At 41.7% G+C, this 14,300-nt stretch overlaps 1 protein-coding gene across 1 annotated transcript in view; it reads left to right on the top strand.

Annotated features, from left to right (window-relative positions):
- Positions 1–14,300, top strand: part of dner (delta/notch-like EGF repeat containing) — a 142,786-nt gene that overhangs the window by 103,135 nt on the left and 25,351 nt on the right. Inside the window, exons 4-6 of the mRNA XM_056282893.1 lie at positions 9,073–9,236; positions 12,149–12,297; positions 14,036–14,189. Coding sequence (XP_056138868.1) covers positions 9,073–9,236; positions 12,149–12,297; positions 14,036–14,189 — 467 coding nt within the window. The remainder of the gene's footprint in view (positions 1–9,072; positions 9,237–12,148; positions 12,298–14,035; positions 14,190–14,300) is intronic.

A 14,300-nucleotide genomic window follows, 5' to 3' on the forward strand; every position in this document is an offset into this window, starting at 1 on the left:
CACACACACACACACAATTTGAAAGAGAAGAACTGAAGTAATAGTAGAATCATTTCATTGGTGTTGAAAAAAAATTGAAAGTTCTTAGTACATCAGCGATAGAGAGAGAGAAGAGAGAAAGCGAGAGAGGATAGAAGAGAGAGAAAAGACAGGAAAGAGTGAGCTGTTGTCATGCTGTGCTGATATAAAACAGCTCACTCTTTGCATTCGCTCTTTTTCTTTGTCTCTTGTCTTTTCTCAGTCTCTTCTATCCTCCAATATTATTAGTTTACATAGCATTCTTACTGTGAGCTGATAAACTTTTTCTCTTTTTCTTCTTTGTTTTTCTTTTTCCCCCTCTCCCTCCACCTTCTTATCTATCTGTCTCTTCATAACTCCCTTACCCAATTTGTCTATCCCGTCAGTGAATTTGTACATCTGTCTCTTTTTCACTCCCCAGTTCGGGCTTTTTGGCCCAGATCGACCTCATGGGCTTTTTTTTTTTTGTCACTACCATGTTCCAAAATGTTCCAGTATAACTCCACAAGGAGCAACATTACCCCCAAAGTGTCAGACACCACCAGACGTGATTTACTTGAGCCACCCAAAATAACAGGGTTGCCTTGTATTTGGAGAGACCGGCCTTCGTCTTGAAGGCCCAGATTCAGTCCCATGTGACAGCAGACATCTGCTTTGCTGAAATGGCTTTAAGTCAGATATTGAAACCCTTCAACCTCCAGAGGGGCAGATCTGAAACTGTCCCTGCACTCTGGTCTCCCATGTGGAAAGGCAAGTGAGAGAACAAATTCCTCCTTGTCAATACTTGGAAAACCATGGGCAATCGTTCTTTATCGGGTTCTGTATTTTGACAGGACTAAGGACAAAGAGAAGCAAAGATGTTAAAGCAGAAGAGTTCTTCATTTCTCTTGTCTTGGCTGCATATTTTGCTGCTGTTAAAGTCTTTGCAGGATAAATCAAGAGTTCACAAATCAAGTCAGTAAATCTTTGGAAATACACTGTATATTCCTCTCCCAAATCTGATGCCAGCCATTATTTATACCCTGAACACTGGCTGGGATAGGATGCAGGGGTGCATTGATAATAAATCATAGACATGATTACATGCTTGGGAACAAGGCCATGTAAAAGAAACGTATAATGGGCCAAATATCCTATAGCAATCTGAACTTTCTTTCTTTCTTTCTTTCTTTCTTTCTTTCTTTCTTTCTTTCTCTCTCTCTCTCTCTCTCTCTCTCTCTCTCTCTCTCTCTCTCTCTCTCTCTCTCTCTCTCTCTCTCTCTCTCTCTCTCTCTCTCTCTCTCTCTCTCTCTGTCTCTCTCCATCCTTTATTATGGTTTAAGTGCATTGCAAATAAGATATCAGCAAACTATACAAAAAAATTGATGAAAACAAAGAATGCAACAAACAAAATGAGGACAACAAATAAATCTCAAAATCCATAAAAGCAATAATTGGTGGGGGTAGGGAGATTCACAGTGCAGGTTGGGGTAAGCTCATAGGGGAGATAGAACAGGTAAGATAGGGGGAGGGACAGGGGAAAGAGTCGTGCACAGAAACAGAGAAAAGAAAAGTGACGACAGTTAAGCAAACTGGAAACAAGCATGAGGGGGACATTGGCTGACTAAATCAATATGACTGTAGAGACTTCACCAGACCAGATTAAATAATGGCAGTAGGCGAATGAAATAAGGTGAATTTAAGCCCTTAATAAAAATATCAACACAGATTACCTTTCTAATGGAGGCAGGAAGGCTGTTTCACAGAATAGGGGCATGGTAAGTAAAGGCTCTGCCTCCCGATCATGTCTTCTCTACTCTTCGTATAGATAAGTAGCCAGCATCTTGTGAGCCGAGAGCACGGGTTGGTGGTGTATATGATGTAATAAGGTCAGGTAACTAGGACAGTGCAAATCAAGTAAAATTTGAAACGTTAACATAAGCATCTTAAAATCAAACCTAGGGCTGGAGTAAGAATTAGGGATGGGTTTGGGTTTTTTGATTGGCAACCAGTATATTATAACTTGTTATTATTAAATTAGGGTAAGTTCTGGTAATCAGAATCAGGTTTATTGGCCATGTGGGTTTGCACACACAAGGAATTTGACTCCAATTTCATGGCTCTCACAGTGTACTTAACATAGAATAACAACACAGCAACACAACAATCTTCAGATATATACACAAGGATTCACTTGTGACTAAAATATTGCAATATTTTAAAGATTGGGGTACACTATCTTGGTAATATGACTGATGAAATATTTAAAAGATAAACTGGGATTGAAGCTAATGCCAAGATTCTTTTTAGAATTTGGCTCTGATATTATACAATCATCCAAGTTTGTCAAGTTGACCCACAATTAGCATCTTAGTTTTTTCTGTGTTCCGAAGCCAGAAGTTTGCTGACATCTAGCTTTTGACCACAGCCGGGCATGATTCTTGGTCCGAGAACTAGGAACAATCACGAGCCTTTACAGGTATTTGCAGCTATTTATCATTAGCATAAAAGTGAAAGGTAATGTTATATTTATGAATAATATTAACAGAGGGTCACAGGTACATGTGGGCTAAAGACTGAGCCTTGTGTTGCTCTGAATTTTGCTATGGAGTATGCTGATGTTATGTTGTAGTTGTATAGTACATGCTTTATCAGAGTTGATAGTATTTGATGAATAGTTTACAATTGATAAACACCCCTGGTGAGAGCAGCTTCAATGCAGTGAAAAGTGGTTCAAGATATCAATAATTTAGTTACATGTGAGAAAGTGACTTGTTAGTAATATTATCTAATATGTAGCTTTGAGAATTCAAATGTCAGAAGTTCTTAAAAAGTTTTGTTGGGAGTGTAGTTAACCTGAGGTGCATTGGTTTAGGAATTCATAGAGTAACAAGGTCAAGTCAAGTCAGATTTATTTGTATAGCCCTAAACCACAATTTAGTTCAAGGGACTTTATAGTGTGCAACAGAATCATGGATGGGATGGGGTGGGATGACCCTATACTATCATAATAATCTCAGTAATCTCTGTTATAACTATTTTTATGAGGAGGAAAAAAATCCGTAGAAATCATCTGCAGTAAGAGCTTTAAGTAGGAGATGTTTAAGTGAGAGGTGAGCAACAGTATCAAATAAAAACTTGTTGGTATTCAGTTGCCTGTACAAATGCATGATTAAGTCAAATCAAGTCAAATTTATTTATAAAGCACATTTAAAAACATCCCACATTGACCAAAGTGCTGTACAGACCAGAGCAGTTAGCTAAAACACAAATACAAGAAACACTGACATAAACAACAAGGCACATACACTCACCGGCCACTTTATTAGGCACACCTGTCCAACTGCTCGTTAACGCAAATTTCTAATCAGCCAATCACATGGCAGCAACTCAATGCATTTAGGCATGTAGACATGGTCAAGACGATCTGCTGCAGTTCAAACCGAGCATCAGAATGGGGAAGAAAGGTGATTTAAGTGACTTTGAACGTGGCATGGTTGTTGGTGCCAGACGGGCTGGTCTGAGTATTTCAGAAACTGCTGATCTACTGGGATTTTCACGCACAACCATCTCTAGGGTTTACAGAGAATGGTCCGAAAAAGAGAAAATATCCAGTGAGCGGCAGTTCTGTGGGCGAAAATGCCTTGTTGATGCCAGAGGTCAGAGCAGAATGGCCAGACTGGTTCGAGCTGATAGAAAGGCAACAGTAACTCAAATAACCACTCATTACAACTGAGGTATGCAGAAGAGCATCTCTGAACGCACAACACATCGAACCTTGAGGCAGATGGGCTACAGCAGCAGAAGACCACACCGGGTGCCACTCCTGTCAGCTAAGAACAGGAAACTGAGGCTACAATTCGCACAGGCTCACCAAAATTGGACAATAGAAGACTGGAAAAACTTTGCCTGGTCTGATGAGTCTCGATTTCTGCTGCGACATTCGAATGGTAGGGTCAGAATTTGGCGTCAACAACATGAAAGCATGGATCCAACCTGCCTTGTATCAACGGTTCAGGCTGGTGGTGGTGGTGTAATGGTGTGGGGGATATTTTCTTGGCACACTTTGGTCCCCTTAGTACCAATTGAGTATCGTGTCAACGCCACAGCCTACCTGAGTATTGTTGCTGACCATGTCCATCCCTTTATGACCACAGTGTTCCCATCTTCTGATGGCTACTTCCAGCAGGATAACGCGCCATGTCATAAAGCTCGAATCATCTCAGACTGGTTTCTTGAACATGACAATGAGTTCACTGTACTCAAATGGCCTCCACAGTCACCAGATCTCAATCCAATAGAGCACCTTTGGGATGTGGTGGACCGGGAGATTCGCATCACGGATGTGCAGCCGACAAATCTGCAGCAACTGCGTGAAGCTATCATGTCAATATGGACCAAACTCTCTGAGGAATGTTTCCAGTACCTTGTTGAATATATGCCACGAAGGATTAAGGCAGTTCTGAAGGCAAAAGGGGGTCCAACCCGGTACTAGCAAGGTGTACCTAATAAAGTGGCCAGTGAGTGTAGCTCGTAGGCATAAAAAAACAACACATGGGCATAGACACAAGTCAGAAATCAGCCACATCAGAAGGATTTAAACACTAGTGAATAAAACTAAGTCAGTGACCTCAGGGACCTGGAAGTAGAATAAAGGATTAAAAGGTCTGCAATATAGGAGGGGGCCACTCAATTTAGGGCTTTATAAACAAACAGGAGAACCTTAAAATCAATTCTGAAGCACACAGCCGGCTAGTGGACAGAGGCCAGTATAGGGTAATATGGACCCTCTAGAGTTCTGTCAGAGCCTGGCTGCAGCATTCTGGACCAGTTGCAGGCTGGACAGGGATGAATGACAAATCCCAATATACACGGAGTTGTAGTAATCCAAGCGGGAGGATACAAAATTGTGGGTGACTTTCTCGAGATCTTTAAGAGAAAAAGAAAAATGGCTTGATTTTGGCAATAGTATGAAGCTGGAAAAAACTGGCTTTCACTACTGCATTGACCTTTTTTTAAACATTTATGGAATTATTTTGTTTTAGAAAAAGAAACACAGAACAGGGTACATATGATGAATAAACAACAATGAACAGGCTCAAACAATTATTGTTGTTAAAAAAGAAAAAGGAAAGAAAGGGAAAAAGGGGGGGGGGATACAGCCATAAACGGCAGGCAATCAATTACTTCAATATTATGATTCTCCAGGAAGTTACAGAAGATGTTCCAAATGCCCCAAAACTTGTCAAGCTTATTCTTTGTGATGTAAGGGCAGCACGGTGGCACAGTGGTTAGCGCTGTGGCCTCACAGCAAGAGGGTCCTAGGTTTGAATCCTGGGGTTGTCCAACCTTGGGAGGTCATCCCAGGTCCTTTTTCTGTGTGGAGCTTGTATGTTCTCCCCGTGTCAGCGTGGGTTTTCTCTTGGTGCTCCAGTTTCCCCCACCATCAAAAAGACATGCATGTTAGGGTTAATACTCCTGTCTGTATCCCTGACCGAGGCATGGCAAGATGAACTGGAATTTGTCTCTGGGTGCTGCACGTCAACTGCCAACTGCTCCTAGCTACACAGCTAGAATGGGTTAAACGCAGAGGAAGAATTTCCCCACAGGGATCAATAAGTAGTAAAATAAATAAATAAATAAACCTTATCTTTTCTAAAGTAAAAAGTCATTCCTTTCAGCCATTGTGAAATTACACGGGTTGTTTGTTTCACCCATGAGGAGGCTATATACTGTTTAGCTTCCAAAAAGCAGATGCTGAGTATGGATCTTACATTTTTAGAGGTCACAAAAAACTACTGCATTAACTTGCTTGTCAAACTTGAAGGTGGTATCAAATATCACACCAAGGCTTCTGCCATGTTGTCTGACAAGGATGGACAGGCTGCCAAGACTGTTGGTAGACACTAACGGAGTCAGGGGGGCCAAAAACGGAGTCGGGGGCCAACTTCAGATTTGCCCTCATTCAGCTTTAGGAAGTTTTGTGCCATCCAGCACTTTATGTCCTCAAAGCAGTGAAAGAGGCTGACTAGATTGGACTGGTCGCTTGGTTAAATCTGAGTGTCATCAGCATAACAGTGGAAGGAAATGTCATATTTTTGAATCATTTGACCGAGGGGAACCATGTATATAGAGAAAGGAATGGGACCTATGATAGAACCTTGTGGGACCCCACAGGAGAGACTAGCTGGGGGAGAGTAAATTGCCTCTGTTAATGGAGAAACTTCTACAAACCCCAATTCCAATGAAGTTGGGACATTGTGTAAAACGCGAATAAAAACAGAATACAATGATTTGCAAATCCTTTTTGACCTACATTCAATTGAACACACTACAAAGACAAGATATTTAATGTTCAAACTGATAAACTTTATTGTTTTTTTTGCAAATATTCACTCATTTTGAATTTGATGCCTGCAACATGTTTCAAAGAAGCTGGGACAGGAGCAACAAAAGATAGGGAAAGTTGAGGAATGCTCAAAAAACACCTGTTTGGAACATTCCACAGGTGAACAGGTTAATTGGAAACAGGTGAGTGTCATGATTGGGTATAAAAGGAGCATCCCCGAAAGGCTCCGTTGTTCACAAGCAAGGATGGGGTGAGGTTCACCACTTTGTGAACAACTGTGTGAGCAAATAGTCCAACAGTTTAAGAACAACGTTTCTCAATGTACAATTGCAAGGAATTTAGGGATTTCATCATCTACAGTCCATAATATCATCAAAAGATTCAGAGAATCCACAGAAATCTCTGCACGTAAGCGGCAAGGCTGAAAACCAACACTGAATGCCTGTGACCTTCAATCCCTCAGGCGGCACTGCATTAAAAACCGTCATCATTCTGTAGAGGATATTACCACGTGGGCTCAGAACACTTCGGAAAACCATTGTCAGTTAACACAGTTCGTCGCTACATCTACAAGTGCAAGTTAAAACTCTACCATGCAAAGCGAAAGTCATATATCAACAACACCCACCATATCACCACTGCCGGCTTCTCTGGGCCCGAGCTCATCTGAGATGGACTGACGCAGAGTGGAAAAGTGTGCTGTGGTCTGACAAGTCCACATTTCAAATTGTTTTTGGAAATCATGGACATCGTGTCCTCCGGGCTAAAGAGGAAAATGACCATCCAGATTGTTATCAGCGCAAAGTTCAAAAGCCAGCATCTGTGATGGTATGGGGGTGTGTTAGTGCCCATGGCATGGGTAGCTTGCACATCTGTGAAGGCACCATTAATGCTGAAAGGTACATACAGGTTTTGGAGCAACATATGCTACCATCCAAGCGATGTCTTTTTCAGGGATGTCCCTGCTTATTTCAGCAAGACAATGCCAAGCCACATTCTGCATGTGTTACAACAGCGTGGCTTCGTAGTAAAAGAGTGCGGGTACTAGACTGGCCTGCCTGCAGTCCAGACCTGTCTCTCATTGAAGATGTGTGGCGCATTATGAAGTGCAAAATACAACAACGGAGACCCCGGACTGTTGAGCAACTGAAGTCGTACATCAAGCAAGAATGGGAAAGAATTCCACCCAAAAAGCTTCAACAATTAGTGTCCTCAATTCCCAAACGCTTACTGAGTGTTGTTAAAAGGAAAGGTGATGTAACACAGTGGTGAACATGCCCCTGTCCCAGTTTTTTTGGAACGTGTTGCAGGCATCAAATTCAAAATGAGTGAATATTTGCAAAAAAAACAATAAAGTTTATCAGTTTGAACATTAACTATCTTGTCTTTGTAGTGTACTCAATTGAATATAGGTCGAAAAGGATTTGCAAATCATTGTATTCTGTTTTTATTTACCTTTTACACAACGTCCCAACTTCATTGGAATTGGGATTTGTATTTTTGAGGTAGGATGTGACAGAACCATCAATACCAACCCTGTACTGGAGACCATCTATTAAAATGTCATGATCCAAAGTATCGATCGCTGCACTGGGATCAAGAAGAATTAGAATGGTACAGTGACCGGAGTCGATAGAGAGGAGCAGGTCATTGTACACTTTCAGCAAGGCAGACTCTGTGCTATGATAAGCCTTAAGACCTGACTTAAATCTTTCCAAGATATTGTTTTGGTATAAGTAGGGCAGCAATTGACTGAGAATAACCTTTTCAAGAACCTTTGACAGGAATGGGAGTTAAGAAATAGGTCTGTACTTATGAAGCAAGGTAGGGTCAAAGTTATGATTTTTTTTTCAGGGGGGGCTGGACCACTGCGTGCTTTAAACAGGTTGGAATGTGGCCAGAGAGCTGTTGATAATGGAGAGGATGCTTGGACCAGCTATGTCAAAGACATCCTTCAGGGGCAGTAGGGACAATGTCAAGGGAGCAGGTTGTAGATTTCATGATGGAAACAATCTTTGTAAGGGAGGGTAGCATGATAAGTTGGAAGCAGTCCAATTTAAAAGAATAACCAGTGAGACAGCTAATTCATGGGTGGGGGGAGGGTGGATGTTCATTTTAATATCCTCAACTTTACTAATAAACATTTTTAATCATTCCTCGCACTTAGCAGGGGACACATCTAAGCTGCTACTGGGGGCAGGGCAGATGACAGGAGTTATGGTACTGAATAAAACCTTCATGATGAATTTATGAACTACATTCTTTAAAAACAACATTTAAAACTGACTCATTTGTTCATCTGTTGAGATGGGATGTGGTCTGAGATATTCTAACATAGGGCGTGTGTACAGCAAACAATGCTTAGAGCCATTTTTGACCAAATAGAAAAGGATGTTAAAGCTCACTGAGGCAAATTTGTAATTTGTGATATTGGGCTGTACAAATAAAATTGACTTGACTTGACTTGATGTTTCTGGAGACAAGAGGATCTTCTTCAGAGGCAGACTTACAACAAACATTGCTTAATGATATATTTAATATAATCTAGTATGATATAGTATAACTCTGGTGTATAATAAACTTAATACACTTAGAGTAGTAGAGTTATAGTTTTCTTTTTTGCATATGTCATACAATACCTGATATCTGCTATGCATATATTGATTTTACACATACACACACATATGTATATAAATAAATAAATTGTATTTTCCTTTTTTGACCAGGATCTTGGTGAATGCTAGTGGAGCGCCAATGCTGTGGCGTGTGGATGAGGAGGGCTTCCTGCGTTCATCTGTGTTGGAGGGCACCATCATGGCATTCCAGCAGGATAACAATGGCCTTGTGGTGCCAGAATACTCCCTACCCCTGGGACAAAACTACTTCCTAAGTAAGCCTCATCCAGTCCTCCACAGTATACTATGACGGCAAAAAATGACATAAATACCATTTCTCTTTCATCATATTACATATAGGTGGACGATAGTGAGGAAAACATGTAAAAAAAGGTAGTAAGCACAACAAACCCATGATTTTGCGACATAGATGGAAGCATTGTAGTCCTACGTTTTATAAGTTCCCTCTATTGCTGCTTCCTAAAGGGATGTGTCTGTGTTTTTGCATGTTTCGCCCATTAGCTCATTCTGGGTGGTGCGTTAAAGTGCCCTCTAATATCCCACTTTTAAGAGTTGGCTGTTGAACAACATTGTATTCACAAGTTCTGTTGTCATACAGTCAAATGTGAAAGATAAACAGTAATCAGACATGGCCGTTGTGACATGACAATTTGAATTTGGCAGCTTCTTGCATTAAAAAGGTTGCTGTTCAGCAGCCGACGAAATGTTGGCTGTCTGAGCACACCTGAATGCACCACTCAGAAGACTTTTTACATAATTCGTGCTTTTAAATTCATCGTCCTGCAACAACAAAAAAATAACTGACAGAATTTTCCCTACGATGGATTACTGATCTCAAGCAAGTTTGAAGTCTCAGAAAGATTACTTTCATACTGAACTGAACTGAACTGGCTTCCAGAAAGGTAGGAAAATGCAACCAAAACTCTAAAAACACTACTGTATTCTTTGGAAAGTGGTTTGGGAGTCATGTAAAGAATATTCCATCTGTAGTAACAGGACTAAAACTTGCCAAAACACTGGTATTTCCCCTTTCAGAACAACATTCTTGCAGCAGCAGGATGGTGGTGTGTTCACTGCGACTACCATTGCATTCTTAAAAAGGACACCTTTGGAAGCCAGCGACCTCTAATTAGAAATTTAATACTGGGCCAAGACATTTGAGACTTAATGAAATTCAGTACATTTTACAAAATCTATTCATCTAATATCATTGGGTGGAATGACAATATTTGCATATATGAATGGCATATTTGCATATTGGTAAACAATGCTCTGGCATTGGTTCAAAGGCTTGTGTTTAATATTCTGTCTGTGTCACCAATATGCACATACACACACGCAGGCCCATATGCCCATATTATATGTGCACACAATACCAATAAAATACATAAAAGTATTCAAATGATTGGGGCAGAATGTTGAGCTGACTGCAGCAGATGCTGGGCGAGAGGGGCAGTTGGAGTCCTGCCCTTTGACTGAAGGGCTGAAAATCCACCGCATGTGCACTACCTACCTCATGCTGTCACTGTCCGGACTGGACTGTGACGTTGGCACGTCTCCTGACATTGTGACACAACCTTGGATCTGCCCGAGAGAGCGAAAAAGAGACGGGGAGACAGACAGAGATGGAGCGATAGAGAGAAAACTCATGAGATAAATCAGGGGGGCGAGGAGATGGGTGGATGGTTACGGAGAAAAAAAGGGGAGAGAGGAAAGAGTGAAGGAAGAGAGACAGTGTGTTACTGAGGGAGGAATAGAGAAGGAGAAGGTAGGAGGGGCAGACGTATCAGATTCAGAGGAAATGAGAGTGTGCACGCAGGGGTTAAGAGACAGAGCGATAAGGAATTGGGAGGGGAGTGAGGGGGAAGGATGAAGGTCAGATTGTGAGAGAGAGAGGCTGTGATAAGAATACAAGAGAAAGATAGGGAAAAGAAGGAGAGGCTTAGTTGTGAGTTTGTTTTTTTTTGGGCATATTTATCCAGGTTTTACCTGACCAGTTCGATAAAGAATGGACTAACACATTTATCCTTAAAGGAATAATGAGTAGGATTTTCCTAAACATCAATATATAGACTCATACAACAATGACCCCTCTCAGTCATCACTTACGACCCACTAGACGTGTATGGCGGTGTCTGTGTCTGCAGAGACCCTGTCCTCTGCCTGTATTTTCTTGTTTTTCTTATTTCGCTGTGTATGGGACGTTTCTGGGCGGTAACCTTTGGGCAGCAGGACTCCATAAAAATGTAGTGACTTGGTGACAGATTGAGATCTGAAGCCCGCATCCAAGAGTGTACTTGAATGTGTGTGTGTGTGTGGGGGGGGGGGGGGCTTCTGTGACATCTCTAACACTCTCTCCATGTGTCCTGTCCACATTAAAACAGCAGAGCGGTGACGAAGTAAGTGTTGGTACTTGTCATTGGGTTTGAATGCATTTGTGCCTGCAGGTGTGTGGATTGTGGGTTTCGGTGTATAACCAATATAAACAGTTGTGTATTTGTGAGTGTGCATGCATGCGATGTGTGTGCAGAGCATCATTAAGGGCCGAGGGAACTGTGACTGAACAGTTCTGACGTCAATGGAACAACCGTCATTTTGATCAAGGTGAGGGAGGGCCGAACTGTGTCGCATATAAGGCTGCTGATTGGCTGAGGAAAAAGTGTCAGTGACTTGTCCTTGCTGGGCTCACAGCCCATTGGCTCGGATCAAACCCCTAATAATGGGAGTTTATCTTCACCCTGCTGCTATTTTTATCCAAGGGCTCCGGTAGCTGTCTGCTGTAAGTTGAGATATAACAGAAGATGGTCACAAAGAGGCAAGACGGTCTATGTTGATCAATATTTGTTCACATCACCTCTTTCCTTACTTTTTGGTTATTTGGGAGTTTATTTTTCTAATGGTTTACACTGACAGCAGGGTCTGTTATCTAGGTGGTTATCTGTCTATCGATCTATCGATCTAGAGGGCTGCTGTTTCTCCAGAGGGGTATCAAGGTTGAACCCTTCATGGTATCATGGTGCAAGTGCAGCTACTGACACGAGTATCAGATTGCTGACAAATCGGCTACAAACACTTCTTGATTTCAAATCGAATGGCAAATAGCCAAATGAGTAGTGATGTATATGGGTACGGTATGTCAGGACCTCCCATTCTGGACCTACCGTAGGTGTGGTGCATGTGGGCGCCCCCACTACCCCAGAGGTCACCCTGCGTCTCAACATGACAGTGAAGGCCAGCAGCTGTGTGGAGCCCGGCAGCCGCTTCAGCGACCCACAATGCTCTGGGAAGGGCAAGTGCATCACACAGCCCTCTGCGGTAAGATGTTAGGACTCTGAAATGGGGTTTTTTTTAAAGTCAAAAGTCAAGATAGTTCTTCCTTTTGTTAAGTTTACTTTACTCATGTTAGTCGATTTAGCTGTTAACAGGAAAGCTCGAGGGAAAAAAGGGGACGGAGCACAAAAAAGTTCAACAGGCGGTCATGAACCTCCTATGCAGTTGTTTCAGTACAGATGTTTTGTACTCTTTCATCAAGCCCAAGAATGTTATCTGGGCTATGCTTACAGTACCGATTCAGGAAAATGCGGTGTATGCAACTACTCCCAATGTACTGTATAGCCACATAAGCAAAACCCTTGATCTCCGAACAACTACTTATTTTAAAATACCCTCATTTAATATAATTTTCTGCTATTTGTACGTTGGAGTGTTGGCAGAATGACATGGAAATCCTGTGTTTTCTGCAATAGCGCGCATGTTAGTGCACTATGAGAAATTGTGCCAAAGACTGAAAAAAAGACATAAATATATATGACTATTTTGTGCATTTGAGATAAAAGGCCCCAGTTTTCTGCAGTGATCAAGATTTATGCATACAGACAGTATCACTGGCACCCAATGACACAAATAGGAGCACTCGTGTGAGCATTGTGCACACATGTCACAAATGCATAATAGTAAAATGTGGAGCAAAGACTCATGGGGGGGGGGGGGGGACTGTACCTGAATGCAGTGGTAACAATGATGGCTATGGGATCTGGGGTCCATAATGATCCTTTTTCTCTCTATGCCTGTGTCCTTTTATCATGCCTTTCCCTGGGCTGGAACCAAAGCAGAACAGGCCAGAGAAAAAGGTGACAGGGAAGGGCAACCAAATGTGGACAATACAGAACATGTAAAGAAAAACTCATTATAGCACATCACAATAGAGATAAAGAACAGAACAGAACAAAAGACTGGAGTAAGAACACAAATAAATTTGTAGAGGAAAAAAGAAACTCAGGGGCAAAGAAAAGATTAGAACCCAACAGGACAGAACAAAGAAAAATGGGTAACAACAAAAAGGGCTACAAAAGTGGGCAGAAAACGGTAGAAGAATGGAAATAGTTGCGATCTATATTGTGTCATCCTTGAAATTTTGATTTTCTCATTGATCCATAATTGAATTTACATTAACAAAAGTTGCATGTTGCCACTTCTGCCGAAAACACAGTCGCACAAATCTTTGCACTGTGTGGAGTGGATTACATTTATTTTACTGGGAAGTTTTGGAGGGAGCAAAAGGGAAATGGCAAGGAGGGGGGTGACTTTCACTAAAGCAAAGCTGCAGGATTTGTGAAGTAAGAAAAATTGTGCTGACCTTTGCATTGGCACTAGAGATCCCTCAAAGTTTCCAGACTTTCAGGCTGAAAAGCCTTGCTGCTACAGAAAGCTAACGGCCCCCCCCTGCAATTGCTCATAATACCATCTCATTATTTCAAAAATTAAATTATTTCACAGCTGGTTAATATTGCATTGTTATATAATTGATATAATTGCATTACTTCACATTATTTCAAAATCTTAAATGTGATTATCTCTTTTGATACCATTCTTTTTTCCTTTCATCCAAAGTCCTTGAATATTTCACTGTCCTTGCAGGCTCATTGATTTGTGATATGTATGTATGTGAGTGTGTGCGTGCATGTGTGAGTGTTTTTGTCCATTTCTGTGTGTGTGTGTGCGTGCGTGCGTGTGCGCGCACGTGTGCGTGTTTGCATGTTGTTGCTTTTTGCAGAGCACCTTCTTTTGTGAGTGTGAGGATGGCTACGCTGGAATCTTCTGTGAGGAATTTGATGCTTGCCATCATAGACCCTGTCGCAACAATGGCACCTGCACTGATGTTAGACAAGGGAGTGAAGGACACAACTTCACATGCACATGCCCCCCAGGTATGTATGCACACATGGTCGAATTCCATCAGTATCCTGCTTTGTTTGTGTGTTTAAATGTGGGCATGTGCAGGGGAGGACTGAGTGCACAGGGAGGTGTGCAGAGATATG

The sequence above is a fragment of the Lampris incognitus genome, chromosome 7, assembly GCF_029633865.1.
Source record: "Lampris incognitus isolate fLamInc1 chromosome 7, fLamInc1.hap2, whole genome shotgun sequence".
Classification (NCBI taxonomy): Eukaryota; Metazoa; Chordata; class Actinopteri; order Lampriformes; family Lampridae; genus Lampris; species Lampris incognitus.